This window comes from Neomonachus schauinslandi, chromosome 4 (genome assembly GCF_002201575.2).
Source record: "Neomonachus schauinslandi chromosome 4, ASM220157v2, whole genome shotgun sequence".
Taxonomy (NCBI): domain Eukaryota; kingdom Metazoa; phylum Chordata; class Mammalia; order Carnivora; family Phocidae; genus Neomonachus; species Neomonachus schauinslandi.
The window spans coordinates 82,753,834-82,769,320 of NC_058406.1; the positions used below are offsets into that span (position 1 = coordinate 82,753,834).

General features: G+C 38.5%; 1 protein-coding gene across 1 annotated transcript in view; it reads right to left on the reverse strand.

The window, feature by feature from the left end:
* The window catches only part of FRRS1 (ferric chelate reductase 1), a 44,011-nt gene extending 29,596 nt beyond the window's left edge, over positions 1 to 14,415 (reverse strand). The window contains exons 1-5 of the mRNA XM_021690078.2: positions 14,394 to 14,415; positions 3,710 to 3,905; positions 2,497 to 2,633; positions 1,341 to 1,435; positions 93 to 240 (exon numbers count right to left, since the gene is read on the reverse strand). Coding sequence (XP_021545753.1) covers positions 93 to 240; positions 1,341 to 1,435; positions 2,497 to 2,633; positions 3,710 to 3,905 — 576 coding nt within the window. The 5' untranslated portion in view covers positions 14,394 to 14,415. The remainder of the gene's footprint in view (positions 1 to 92; positions 241 to 1,340; positions 1,436 to 2,496; positions 2,634 to 3,709; positions 3,906 to 14,393) is intronic.
* Between the last annotated feature and the right edge of the window lie 1,072 nt (positions 14,416 to 15,487).

The following is a 15,487-nucleotide window of genomic DNA, read 5'->3' on the forward strand; positions in this document are numbered from 1 at the left end:
TCTCTACATACTTCACCAAGCCTAGAACCACAATTTCCAAAGACACCGTTATTACAAATTGCATTTGGTGAAACCATAAAAATGTTACTTACTGATTTGGTTAGATGGGAGACCGGAGGGAATGTCGACAAAGGGGCTCTTGTAGCTTCAGGTGTCGTAAAAGGCAGGGCGTTTGGTTGTGAAATTATAGGACCAGGAATCTTCACCCAGTAGATTTTATACTTCTCAACAACTGTGACTCTGAAATTCAGTACTAATGAGATCAAACAGAACCCTGATTGTGGCCCATCATAACCAAATCAAAAAAAAAAGGCGGGGGGGGAAGAAAAGGAATAAAGTAGGGACACACAACGTAATACTACCTAACAGTACTACTGCTTTTGTCTAAGGCGAATCTCCAATGACTCTTCCACCTCATCACTAAATGAACTTTACTGCTCTTGCTCTCTTGTTTGCTCTCGATCTTTCTTTTCTTCTCTTCTCCTCTCTTCCTTGTCCACTCTTTGGGCATACTCACGGCAGTCCTGAATGCCAGATCTAGGGACTAAACTGCACAGATTTCTAATCCCTGACGTATAAAGAACACACTACTACTACTACCCATTTCAGAATGTGCTGTTCAAATTATTCCACAGGGCATGTGTAGCAGGCAGCTACGGGGAGAAGCTATTCTATATAGCAACCATCAGCTCTTACTGGTGCCACAGTCCACACAACACACACGTGCGAAGCTGTGTTACTGTGTGCTGGGACCTGTGTGCAAAGTGGAACAAAAAATAGAGACGTGCCAAGAGAGCAATTCTCCTTAAAACATATGCCTCTAACACCACTCAGGAATATCAGACTGCTTTTCGACAGTCCACTTCCCCTTGCACGTAGAAGTAAGGACTTCGAATTCTACCAAATTTCATAATTCTGAGGGCATGCACCATCTTACTTTTCTGGCAATCTAATCTGCAAGTTGTAACACTACAAAAAAGTCACCCAAATTTCAGGATTTTTTTTTTCATATTCTCCTCTTAAGACAAGAGCAAATCAAAAAAAAAAAAAATGTATCAGTCCATACACCATATTAAGTATTAATAGTAGTAACTGATGCCTCTTAGTTTGAAGGCACTGCAATATTTCACTCATTCAACCGATGTCTATTAAGTGCCTATTAGGTGCCAGGTGGAAAAAAATCAAACAAAAAGCAAAATGACTACTTATCTCACTGACGTGGTGTCATTACTACACCAAACCTCTCCTGTACAGGTAAATGTCCAACAGGTATCAAAGATGATATAGACAGTTATTGTTTCAATTTTACTAGTTGCAGATTTGTAAGCTCTCCTACTCACAGAAACTTTACGTGATCCGGAGCATCGCTTGGAGCATTCCAGTAGACTTTAATTTTTGTTTTCTTGGATGGACTTGTGTGACTCACAGCATATCCCTGAAATAAAATGGAGAAGAACGACCATTCAGTCACTCAATAGTTGAGCATGGCTGGAACGACTATCATTTTGCAAAGTAATCTATCACTGGGTGATGCTGACACCCTGGTAAAGACTGTTCTACTTAGAACAGGGACTCAGGAACTCAACAAATACATGTTGGCTAGTGGATACCAGATCAGCAGCCGGCTCTGTCAATAAATTAGAGTCCACAGAAATTTAACAACTGCAGAGGGTTATGAACACTGGGTATGTTAATGCTATATAGGGCCTGCTCCTTATTCATTTATACTATAAATTTATATTTCTTCCATTAATAGGAACAAAGAGAACACAGAAAAGTCATCAAAAGAAAAAATTCCTGCCCCCACATACATAGCACTATATTTTAGGAATACCTTCCCCTTGAACAATCTCATTTCCCACTTTCACTCACCTGGCAAATTCCTACTCATTCTTTGAGGCCTGATGTGGAGACTACCTCCTCCAAGGAGCTCTTTCTCAATTTCCTCCAGCCTGTGTGTGACTTTCCCTGCTATGCTTCCTACCCATCCTGTGTGTTTCTAATCTAAGTCTACTTAGGTGTTCTTGTACATCTGTCCTATATCCTTATGTTCTACTTATGTATCATACATCATATGTCCATATGTTCTACCTATGTGTAATGCTCTGAGCTCTTCAAAGAACAAGTCGAGCTGCTCATCACCATATCACACTGGGACAGTTCCTGATATAATAAATGTTTATTAAATGAATGAATGATAAAAATTAGACCTCTGTCCGACTCTAGAATCCTATCTTCAATACTAACACCCTTTATAATCAATATAATATGAGTCAATACTATATAAAATATCAAAACTCTTTAAGCTACTGTCTTTTCTAGGATGCTGATGTGTAAAAAATATATTGCAAACAGGAAAATTAGGGGGAAAGCCTGATCAGTGTGAATCCACTTAAATGTCTGCAATACACGGATAATGTCATTGTTTATCTTACAACCACCACCCTGTAGTGAAAAGATCCACGCAAACCAACAGATTTCAGACATAACACAAACCTGTACATCTTCACAGGTCAGAAGCTGTGACACCTGACTGTCAATCAATGTGAAGGAGCCAACAGGAGGGCCACTCAAATCCTCAGCAGCCCGTGCTTCTAAGAGAAAGCCTTTAAATGGTTTCCCTGACAAGGTAACTGAGAAACAAACAAAAAGATGTTTAAGAGGTTTAGCAACATCCCCAAAAGGAAACTGTTCAGAAGAGGCACTCACAGTTCGAATCTGGTGTACATACACAAAACTGCTCCAGGAGAGAAAATGGTAGAAATTATCCTGTAGCCAAAGAAGTTCTAAACTGTGTTCCACAGGACATTCACTCCATGAGATGTCAATAGCCATTCCAAAGGGGGGAAAAAACGGTAGGTGATGGTCAGGGAGTCGTCCATGGGGCCAAATTAGTTTGAAAAATGCTGAATGAAAGTAAATACTTGTCTCTCTATTGAAAATCGCCAAGGCCTTTAACATCCTACTCAGCAGGACGAAACCCTCTGAAGTACATTATATGTAACACACGGAGGGTTCCAAATTTATTTTTCCAACGCTCTTTTTGTCAAAGTTTGTTAATATTTTGCATTTCTGGAATCACAGAAAATAGTTTGTAAAACACTGTTATAGACACACCTTTAACAGCCCGTATTTCACCAGAAGAATCAGAAAAACACAAGAGTTTACACGGAACCAAGAAGAAGGGTTTATTACACCTTAAACCAGACAAAAGAAAATTTATTTTCCTCTTCTATTGAGTTAATAGTACTGTTAAAAAAGATCTATTAACTAATGATAAAACTGTACTTAAAACGTACTCTGATTGGGGAGCAGATATACCACTTAAGTAATATAGTCATCATTAGGGGCGCCTGGGTGGCTCAGATGGTTAAGTGTCTGCCTTCGGCTCAGGTCATGATCCCGGAGTCCTGGGATCGAGTCCCGCATCGGGCTCCCCGCTCTGCGGGAGGTCTGCTTCTCCCTCTGCCTCTCTCTCTCTCATGAATAAATAAATAAAATCTTTAAAAAAAAAAAGAAAAAAACATATATATATATAGTCATCGTTAGTAGTTAAACTCAAGATGAGAAGTATAAGATGGCGGTCTCTTATGAAAACAGGTGAACAGATTTAAATGACACTGTATAAATCCCTCAGTAATACAGATTCAACATACATACAGGAAAAGAGTGAAACTCAAAACCCAAATAGTTAATCCCAGCACAGTACCTTCGATCTGATCTCCTGGTCTGAATGTCATCTGACTCACTGAAATGTTGTGAATAGGATCAGGGTGCGCAGTATGACCATGTTCAGGAACCATTCCACGGCATGATGTTCCTACTTTTCCACTGGGATAATTAGCCACAGAACTAATGTGCAGCACAAGTATGAAGGTACCAAGGGTAAATCCAAGAACTGCCATCTCAAAAAGAAGATTAAAAGCACATTATTTTCATACATAATTAAAATATAAAGCTTTCATACCACAGAATAGTAATTCTAGATGGCTGCTTGGTGTCAACACCAAGACAGCTAACCATATTTTCAAAAATATGTAATAAAAAGAATATGATATGTGAAGTTTGACCTGGATTTGCATCTCGGCTCTACCAATTACCAATTATGAGACCTTAACCAAATCACTTATGCCTCCACTTCCTTACCTGAAAAATTAGGAAACTAACACCGTCCTTTCAAGTTGTTTTAATAAAATGAAGATACAAAAAAATAAAATAAAGTTACAACCCCAAGTCTGACAAGGAAGAAAATAAATGTTAGCTTTCGTTAGCATGATTTGGAAATAATAAGCCAGTCCACTAAAAGCGAAAGATTCTATTCTACTTTACCCTAGGAAGCTTAAAGAACAAATAAGAAATGTTTCTTCTGGATTTAAATACCATCATCTAAATAAGTCTCTGATATGACTTCTCCCAATTTCCCATTAAATTAATCATGACAGGGGCGCCTGGGTGGCTCAGTCGTTAAGCGTCTGCCTTCGGCTCAGGTCATGATCTCAGGGTCCTGGGATCGAGCCCCGCATCGGGCTCCCTGCTCAGCGGGAAGCCTGCTTCTCCCACTCACACTCCCCTTGCTTGTGTTTCCTCTCTCGCTGTCTCTCTCTGTGTCAAATAAATAAATAAAATCTTTTTTTAAAATTAATTAATTAATTAATCATGACAGGGTGGATAATTTAATTTGCAATACTGAAAACTAAGGATAACAGAGAACCAGTTGCAAGAAACAATATTTCTATTACCCATAGCCCAGTTACTTCTGAATTAAGAAACACCATTGTCAATCCAAGCAATATTCTTCTTCTTTTTTTTTTTTTTTAGATTTTATTTATTTATTTGACAGAGAGAGACACAGCGAGAGAGGGAACACAAGCAGGGGGAGTGGGAGAGGGAAAAGCAGGCTTCCCGCGGAGCAGGGAGCCCGATGCGGGGCTCGATCCCAGGAGCCTGGGATCATGACCTGAGCCGAAGGCAGACGCTTAATGACTGAGCCACCCAGGTGCCCCCCAAGCAGTATTCTTCTCTCATCCAGTTTACCAGCCTCTTACCATCTGCCTAACAGAAAACTAGCTACTTTACGTCAGTCTCACCCTCTTGTAGCCTATAGCAATCACTTCACTTGGTCCTTATATTCAGAACCTGCAAATTACCGCATATAACAAGGCTAGAGGAGGATGGCAGGGACATGTTACATAGCAGTAAAAAAAAAGTCAGCTTATGGAGATGCTGCAGATGGGCAGAACCCAAGGAGCAGCTCATTCTCCATAGAGATGGAGTTAGACAAAATAAAAGCACCCCTAGAATCACTAGAATAAATTACTCTTTTATGGTCACATAAATTACAAACCCCACACTGAACCAGCACTAAACTGCAGGAATTCCTGCTAGACACCAGAAATTATGCTGGGGGCTACACATTTCAACCAGCCCTGCACCTTCCACCAGTAGCTATAAGTAGATAGTATAGGGTCCAATGGTACCACATACCCCTATCTTTTATCAAACATCAAATCTAGGTAGAGTTTTTCCCATTTAAGGATAAGCAAAAAGAACAAATAAACAAATCAAGAGCGTCTGAAAAAAAAATGTATAACATAAGAGAAGCACAAAATTTCTCTATAGAGTCCTAAGAAAAACAAAATTTTGAAAATGGTTAATTACTGTAAGAAACAGTATTTAGGAAAATAACTCTTAAACATATTACAGTGATCTATAACAATTATTTCTCAATAAAACTGGGAGAAAAAAAAGAGTACTAAAGAGTGGAGCAATAGGAGAATTTTTCTATTCAAACTTGGCTTTCGTGTGGTTTTGTCAGGGGCGGACCTGCTTTTAGGACCAGGCAAGATTTGCTGGAGACGATCAAGGTCATAGTTTTTTAACCATGTGACCTTAGCCAAATTATTATGAAGGTTAAATGCAGTAATGTGCCACTCAACTAAAGGATGGTATAGGGGAAGAGTCAGCCCAGTTTAGCAAATATTTATTTGGCACTGACTTCCTGCCAGGGCAAAGTGGAAACAAGACGTGATTTCTAATCTCCGCTATGCATTGTTTAGCTGAACGACGTCAATCCACTTACTTAATCTCTGTCTCAGCTTCTTCATGTGTGAAATATAATAGATGAACCAGAATAAATTCAGGATCACCTTCATGCCTAACATTATGATTTTAAGAAAGTCAAGTGGGGGGAGTCACCTGGGTGGTTCAGTCCGTTAAGTGTCTATGGCTCAGGTCATGATCTCAGGGTCCTGGGATGGAGCCCTGCCTCTCTGCTCAGTGGAGAGTCGCTTCTTCCTCTCCCTCTCCCTCTGCGATCTCTCTCACTGTCGATCTCTCTCACTGTCGCTCTCTCTCACTCTCGCTTTCCCTCAAATAAATAACATCTTTTTAAAAAATAAATAAATAATAAAAATTTAAAGATTAAACAGGAAGGAAGGAAGGGTGGGAGGGAGGGAGAGAGGGAGGGAGGGGGCAAGGAAGGAAGCCAAGTGGGAAAGGCTATTAGGAATTATCAAAGCAAGAAGTGAAGTGTAAGCCCAGAAAGGGAAGTGACCAAGGCGCCACCGCCTGTCAATCATTAGGAAAATATAACAAATGTAGTCAGGGAGAGAAGTAAACCAGCAATTTCTTTATCCTTGGTCAGATGCTGACCATGAAGGGTGAAGCTCTATTTGCATTACAATGGCTACTGATGGATTTTCCAGTTAATGATTTAAGAAACAGCCTTTTTTCAAAGTAATATTTTAATTCATTAGCCAACCTATGCCAACAGACTGCATAGTTATGAAAGAGAATCAGAAGTTATTCATGGAATCATTTAAGTTAAAATTATGTAACGTGGATAATGAACTATATTATACTCTGTTATGAGGTCTTCAAGCACTGAAAAACTCGCACCAATTTTGTGGGATTCTTTAAAGTTTTCCATATTCGAGGCGCCTGGGTGGCTCAGTCGTTAAGCGTCTGCCTTCGGCTCAGGTCACGATCCCAGGGTCCTGGGATCGAGCCCCGCATCAGACCCCTGCTCGGCGGGAAGCCTGCTTCTCTCTCGCCCACTCCCCCTACTTGTGTTCCCTCTCTCGCTGTGTCTCTCTCTGTCAAATAAATAAATAAAATCTTTAAAAAAAAAAAATTGTAGGAACTCAGGCCAGTAACACTCAATCTACATTACCAAGATATGAGTATAAGCACACAGTGAGAGTCTTAATCAATGCACAGCTATGGGGTAACAAGGTTTCTTAATTATGGGGAATGAGTTGTTAAAAAAAAAAAAAAACTTAACCAGAAGGGTTCACTATAAAATATTTAAATAATTTAGAAAAGGTTGGTTTGGGGGTTTTTTTTGGGGGGGGGTTGCTATATGCAAGGAATTTATGTAATTTTTTACCATATTCAGATAAGAAAAATATGAAATATTTTTACATTATGACCCAACAAACATTTCAAGAGACATTATTTACCTTTACCACTTGGGATAAATTCATACATTTTCTATTCCTTACTTTTTTTTAATGTTGGTTTTATCTATCCTACTGAATTATTATTGTACAACCTATCAATTGATCTTAACCTGCAGTTTGAAAAATACTACTTTAGAGCATATACAAACCATTAAGTTTCAGCCTTGAATCAAGCTCTAAGTTAGGAGTATCGAGGATTTCATGGGGCGCCTGGGTGGCTCAGTTGGTTAAGCCACTGCCTTCGGCTCAGGTCATGATCCTGGAGTCCCGGGATCGAGTCCCGCATCGGGCTCCCTGCTCGGCAGGGAGCCTGCTTCTGCCTCTGACCCTCCCCCCTCTCATGTGCTTTCTCTCTCTCATTCTCTCTCTCTCAAATAAATAAAATCTTTAAAAAAAAAAAAAAAAAAAAGGAGTATCGAGGATTTCAGTAAAAAAGGAGAGTTCTCAGAACCAAAGAAAAATAAGCCAAGCAATAGGGAGGATCTTGGAGATAGGAGATGGACTTATTCAATGAAAATGTCCTATTCTCTTTTATCCCATTTGTGAACCTAAACAGAAACTATAAATACGGCTAATAAATGAGCATTCTCATGGTGACCTTCTGCATGAGAAGCAATGAAATTTCTAAGACATAAAAGGATTACATTTCTATTACACAGGAGGGAAGAAAGAGGACATAGCATGGAGAAAAAGAAAAAGAAATAAACATTTAATGAGAACCTAGAAGATACTACTACATCTAATATAATTCTTACAATACACAGATAGTACCTTCATTTTAGAGATGAAAAAACAGAGGCCAGGGAATGTACCCTAAATCTAAGGGCAATGTCCATGTTCTCTCTTCACTTTGCATCACTGCTCCCTCCTTGCAGAGAGAAGGATGTAGAAAGTAAATAAATCCAGCAAGGATCCAAATTTCACAATGAACAATGTTGAGTGGGGGCATACTGTGACAAAGTTGAAATCTAAATTAGCCTAATTCAGAATGTTGAGGGGCACCTGGCTGGCTGTCAGTAGAGCATAGGATTCTTGACTTCAGGGTCATGAGTTTGAGCCCCATATTGGGCACAGAAAGTACTTTAGAAAAGAACTACAAGTGTTTTGAGGCATGTGGCTGGCTCAGTCAGTAAATCATGCAACTCTTGATCTCAGTGTCCTGAGTTCAAGCCCCACATTAGATGTAGAACTTACTTTAAAAAACAAAAACAAAAAACAAAATATTGAGTCCACTCTAGGAGCCTAAGAAGCAATATAGAGAACTTTTCATAGAACTAAAGCTCCTGAAAGAATGGACATTAGAACAACTAGTTTGACGCCTAAAACACCAAGTTGTCAATAAATGATAACTGCCATTATTTGTTAATCACTATTAAATTTCCTTATCAGCAGTACGTGCTAATTTCTTCCCAACACTGTTGTGGTTAGACAAGTGAAATTTTCATATATTTCTTTCATCTGCATTTAATTTGTTCAAGCCTTCTGAAATATTTCAGAAAATGTGCTCCCCTTCTTTCCAGCAATTTAACTTTACCTTCATAGAAAACTTCCACATCAAAAATTAATTGATTTTGATAGCAGAATCTCAAATTATAGAAAAATTGAAAAATAGGTCAAGTATTTCCACTTCTTCAGATAAAAATGTTTCAGACTCCATTTGCACAGCAGGAAGCAAAGAGAAAAAAAGATTTTTTTTTTTAAATTAACAATTGGAGTTATGACATTTTCAGAGATGGTTCTAAAAAACAAAGAGGCACCAAAAGTGACATATTGAATACCAATTTGAGATCTGTCAGGTCTAACAACTTAAAAGGGTTGAAAAAAATTCTGAAAAAGAATTTAGGTTTAAGTAAAAGCAAGAAAAAGTTAAGGGAAAGGTAGAGGAAACCACTGAAGAAAAAGTGATGGGGAACTCTACAATCTAATCCTGATTCCCCTAATCACAGCATCCTCAGCAAGTAATGTTTCCATCTTCTTTATTCACCTCTGGAAAAAAGATTGGAAGCAAATACCTTATTACATGATATAGAGCTTTCATCTGGGTCATTCCACATGGCCCTCACAATAACCCTGTCCACAAAACAAAATTAGGTAGAAAGTGGAATGGCCCCTTCTCTAAAGATGCAAAACTAATAATGAAACAAAAGCAAATACCAGTAATCTATCATTTAAATGACACTATTTATTGAATCCATTGTAGTCATCACAGTACGTGCTTCACAGAAATGAACTCTAATCCTTGGAAGAAACATACAAAGGTTTTTTTTTTTTTTTTTTTTTTTGTTTTTCGTACAGACACTGAAGCTCCCGGAGGTTATAAAAAACTACAGTCTAAGATCACACAGGGCAGAATAGAAAAAAATTATATTTCATTATAGATATTTAGAGGTATAAGGAGAAAATAAGAAGAGCTAACAATTCCAAGGGCTTACAACATGTCAGACATCATGTCAAGGATTTAGCATGCATTCCTAAAAACCACCCAGGAAGGTGTGAAGGATATAATTGTTCCCACTATGTAAAATAGGGCACTGATTAAGACATTTATCAGAGGGCGCCTGGGTGGCTCAGTTGGTTAAGCGACTGCCTTCGGCTCAGGTCACGATCCTGGAGTCCCTGGATCGAGTCCCGCATCGGGCTCCCTGCTTGGCAGGGAGTCTGCTTCTCCCTCTCCCGCTCCCCCCTCTTGTGCTCTCTCTCCCTCTCTCACTCTCTCTCTCAAATAAATAAATAAATAAAAATCTTAAAAAAAAAAAAAAGACATTTATCAGAGGCACAGCAAATGAGTGGTGAAAAGTATGGTCTCTGATCTGGCTTCTGAGGTTTTAACCAATAAGCCATCCATAACTTCAGATCAGACCCTTAAGGCTGACATGGTAAGTAAACAAGGCATTATGGAGGAAAACAGGTTCAGAATGTACATAATTTGAATAGGAGCAATAAAAGAAACAAAGATGGAGACAAAAAAGTGGGCATGGACTTCTGAGGGCCGTTAAAGGATTGTCTAGATCCGAGGTCAAATGTCAGAAATAGTCATTGTAAAAATATTGTAATTAAGTCTGGTTCCTCTTCATGCCTCATACATGAACGTATCCATTCCCAAGACTTTTTACCTTGGCCCCCACATTTCTCTGCAAGCTCATCATGATTTCCATGGCCTGTTTTCATCCCTAAGATATCTCCCAAATCTTCCAATTGCCCCCACCCCACATCTGAACAATGCTTTCACTCAAATTTCCAACTCTACGTAGATTTCTGTTTGGACGACAATAAGCTTAATTTGTCTGCAATGAAATTCATCATCTTTTCCTCCAGACTAGCTCTTACACCTGACTTCCCTATTCTGATGGTGGCCTGTCAACACGTTTCTGGTCAGCAATACTCGAAACCCCATATTCTCAAGACTTGACCCCAAATACTCTTTTAGACCCCAATTTCCAAACAACCTCTTCAGATTCTCCCTCCACCCTTTCACCCTCCTACCTATCCCTTTTGCATCTCTCTTCTACTGTCCATTCTTTCTATTACATCTGTCTGCCACTTTCCATTCTGCCATCACCTCCAAGCACAAAGCCTTCATTGTCTATCACCAAAATTAATGAAACACTCTCAATTGGCCTCTGTTTCTTTATCTCTATTCTAATCTGTCCTACACAACATCAGAGATCATTTTCCTAAAGCACAATTCTTATCATATCACTCTTCTCCCCAGAAACCTTCATCAGCTTCCCAGGAATTATTAAATTAAGGACAAAAACTTTAGACATTTAATGTTTCATACTACTCAGCCCAACCCCATTTTAAGGATTTTTTTCTCCCATGCTCTTGCAACAACGTACCATTTGTACTAACTCCTGGAATAAGCACCACTCCTTCTTTCTATCCATGTCCTGCCTTCTAACTGGGACCTCCATTATTTCATGCATCAAATTCTTACCCATGTAAAAACAGATGTTAAATGGGAAAAAATAAGATACAAAAATCTCTGTACACTATGCTTTTTATGTAAAAAAAAAAAAATTCATTGCCTGTCATTTCATGGATAAATGCAAGAGACTGCTAATATCCAGTATAAGCAAGAATGTAGAAAAATGAGCACACATACACAGTGAAAAGTGTAAATTGGCACAATATTTTTGGAGGAAATTTGACAGTATCTTACTAAACTAAAATATGCTTAACCTCTGACCTAGGAATTTCACTTCTAGGAATTTATCCTACAGAAAAACTCGCACAGTTAGACAAAAATTATATTTGTAGTAACAAAAATTTAAGACAATTTGGGTGGTTACAAAAATAAGCTACACTATATCCAGACTATAGAATACTGTATACTCACTCACTTAAAAGAATGAAATAGAAAAGTCAATGACGGGGTGCCTGGGTGGCTCACTCAGTTAAGCGGTGAAGCGTCTGCCTTCGGCTCAGGTCATGGGATCAAGCCCCACATCGGGGCTCCTTGCTCAGCAGGAAGCCTGCTTCTCCCTCTCCCTCTGCCTGCCACTCCCCCTGTTTGTGCTCTCTCTCTCTCTGTCAAATAAATAAATAAAAATAAAGGAAAAACATTTTTTAAAAAAGTCAATGACAAATATAACAGCTAATAATTACTGAGTGCTTTATGGGAGCTAGGTATTCTTTTAAGTGCTTTGCAAGTATCAACTTGTTTCACAAAAGCCCTAAGACATGAGTCTGCATATACTTAAGTGGAAACATGCTCCTGCCACACTGAGGAATGAAAACAAGCAGATTACGAAATGATATGTAGTATATTGAAAGAAATGTTAGTTAAAAGTTAAAGGGAAAAGAAAAAAAAAACCTTCTACTCCACACTTTAACAGTTCTCAAGAGTGGTTACCCCCAGGAGAGTGTTTTCAATAGGGGAAGAGGAGTGGACTTCCTCTTTTTAATCCTCATTGTATTGTGCATATTTTTTTAAAAGCATGTAGTGTTTATAATATAAAAATAATCTAAAAATTTTAAAGCATGTAGTGCTTTATAATATAATAAAAGATAATAATTTATAACTACAAAATATGGATATATAAAGACCATAAAGAAATACAATAAAACTACTTAGCTTTTTTTCTTTTATCTATTTTCAAACATTCTATGTTACCTTCACTGCTTTTGTTTGTTTTTGTTTTAGTAAATAAAACCTCCTCCTCTCTTTCAAGGTCCATTTCAAATGTATCCTATGAGACAGTGAACAGTTTGGACATCAAAATCACATAGTTCGAATCCAGCTGCAGGTTTGAATCCAGCAGGCACCATCTTAGTGACTGTGGGCAAATTATTTAACCTCACCAGGCTTTGATTTTCTCATTTTGTTAAGAGAAAATGCAACAAATACCAAGGTGCTTTGTGAAGGTTAAATAAAGCAATTACATATGAAACATCTAGCAAAGTGCACACCATAAACCAGGTCTCCCATTAAAATCTTCTTTGTAGGAAACAAACTGAGGACTGCTGGACGGGAGAAAGGTGGGGGTAACTGGGTGATGGACATTAAGGAGGGCACGTGATGTAATGAGCACTGGGTACTATATAAGACTGATGAATCACTGACCTCTACCTCTGAAACCAATAATAAATTATATGTTAATTTAATTTAAATAAAAAATAAATTAAAAGAAAAATAACTAAAATCTCCTTCTTTCCATGGAGTCTTGCCCAATTCTGTCACCTTCTGTAACTGCTCTCTCTTTGGAACCTCCAGAAGCTTTGCTTTTGCTAATAAAAAATGTTATCACACTTGCCCCAACTGGTGACTTGTCTTGTGGCCAGCTTGTTGATCCCCTTTCCCACTGACTAGCAGACAACCTTGAAAACAGTGCTTGTACAGTGTGATTTCCAGAGAATCTGACATTACGCAAATGGAGAGCTGTGAAACAGAAGCTACACTTGGCCAAAATAGTCAACATGTTGGCTTACTAAGCAAATTACCAGAACTCATCCCCTTAAACAAAATAAAATGTCTAGCTCATTGTTTTCAACAAATCAATAAACCAAATTTTAGCCTCTACCTCTGTATAGTACTCAAATCTTTCCACTTTTTCTTTAATTTAGAAGAAAAAGAAAATACCTGAGCTTAAAAGTTTAGCTTTGTAAAGAAATATCCCTGATAACACATTTACAAACTGAAAAATCTCCTTTGCCCCTAGGTAAGCACTGACAAGATTAAAAAAAAAAAAAAAAAGGAGGGGGTGGCAAAGGTCTTACCAGAGCCTTTCTGAAATGCTAAATGCACACCAGGGGTAGGGGGTGGGGGGAGCTAAAATCTCTAAATTAAAACATACTTTAAAAACCAACTAAGGGGGGCGCCTGGGTGGCTCAGTTGGTTAAGCGACTGCCTTCGGCTCAGGTCATGATCCTGGAGTCCCTGGATCGAGTCCCGCATCGGGCTCCCTGCTCGGCAGGGAGTCTGCTTCTCCCTCTGACCCTCCCCCCTCTCATGTGCTCTCTCTCATTCTCTCTCTCTCAAATAAATAAATAAAAAAAAAAAAAAAAAAAAAAAAAAAACCAACTAAGGCTCTAAGTAATCTGCATACAGGTAATTATGCCATTAAGTTTAATTATAAAAGAGAGTTTCCACAGTTTCAAGTTTTTTTTAAAAAGGAGAAAGAAACACACGTGCATGAATAAAGTCCATGCTTTTCAGGACCCCAAGCATGACTCTACTTTTAATCACCCATTTCTTGGGATTAAAGCTCGTTAGTCAAAGTCACACGACATCTTATTATCCTAACTCGTTTGTGAAAACTCATTAGCTCAATACAAGCTCCAGAACATAATTTGTTAAAGCATTCATTCTGCATCGCCGACCGCCCCCATCGTCACAGTCGCCTGTTCTCAGTACTCTCGCCTTAGCTGGCTTCAATTTTTAAACGCTTTGCAAAGAGCTCTGACTTAAAGAGAACAGAAGGAGACGCTTACCTTGAGAAGCGAAGGCAGCCTAGCCAACTTCCGGTTTTGTTACAATTTGTATCTCCTTTCAGCAGCTGGGTGGAGCCCGCTTACCCAGTAACAAGAAGGCAACGTTTCCCAAGCTGAGCAGCAAAGCTTGATTTGCAAGACCAGGAGACCAGTACTAGTTTTGGGACTCCATTTCCGAGAATTAAGCGTTCTGTTTTACATACAAGAGCACTTTGCCAAGTAATAGTTGTTTCCTTGAGAAAATTGTGTGCCTTTAACTACAAAACCACTTGGAAATACATATCTGTTCTATATATTCTATGTATTCTAAGTAAAGACAAACAAAGGAACCTAGTTGTGCTTAGGTAGGGTTGCCAAATTTAGCAAATTAAAATACTGGTTGCCTGCTTAAACTCAATTTCAGATAAACAACCAATATAAATATTGTTCTATGCAGTATTTGGAATATAATTATACTAAAAAAATAATTCATTGTTTTTTCTGGCAACTCTTAAGGCATAACCGTAATTAGCAAACTATTTCAATTAACTATAAAAGGTGCAAAAGAATCAGATTGCATAGAACTGAAACCTTGGAAAGTAAATGACATCATGCAAAAGAGTTTTAGTTTGCAAAATTCACTCAGAAACTTAGGAGTTTAGTTTTCATTTCTTTCATTCCTTTAATCTTTGTTTTGCACAAGATTTTTTTTTGCAAAAGAACATTTTTAGGGCTAGGAAAAGACAATGTATCTACAAATATTAAACATTCCATTGCGAGCTATGAATCACAAGTGCAGACTGGAAAATAAATGTCATATACGCTTTGACCTGTCATCCCTGGTTGGCAATCAACACTACTAAATTCTCTAAAACCATTTTAAAAGGAGAGAAGAGAAGTGAAAGAACACCATCACTTTAATCTTTCTCCTTAAGAACTAGTCGTTAAGCATCTGCCTTCGGCTCAGGTCATGGTCCCGGGGTCCTGGGATCGAGCCCCGCATCGGGCTCCCTGCTCTGCGGGAAGCCTGCTTCTCCCTGTCCCACTCCCCCTGCTTGTGTTCCCTCTCTCGCTGTGCCTCTGTCAAATAAATAAATAAAATCTTAAAAAAAAAA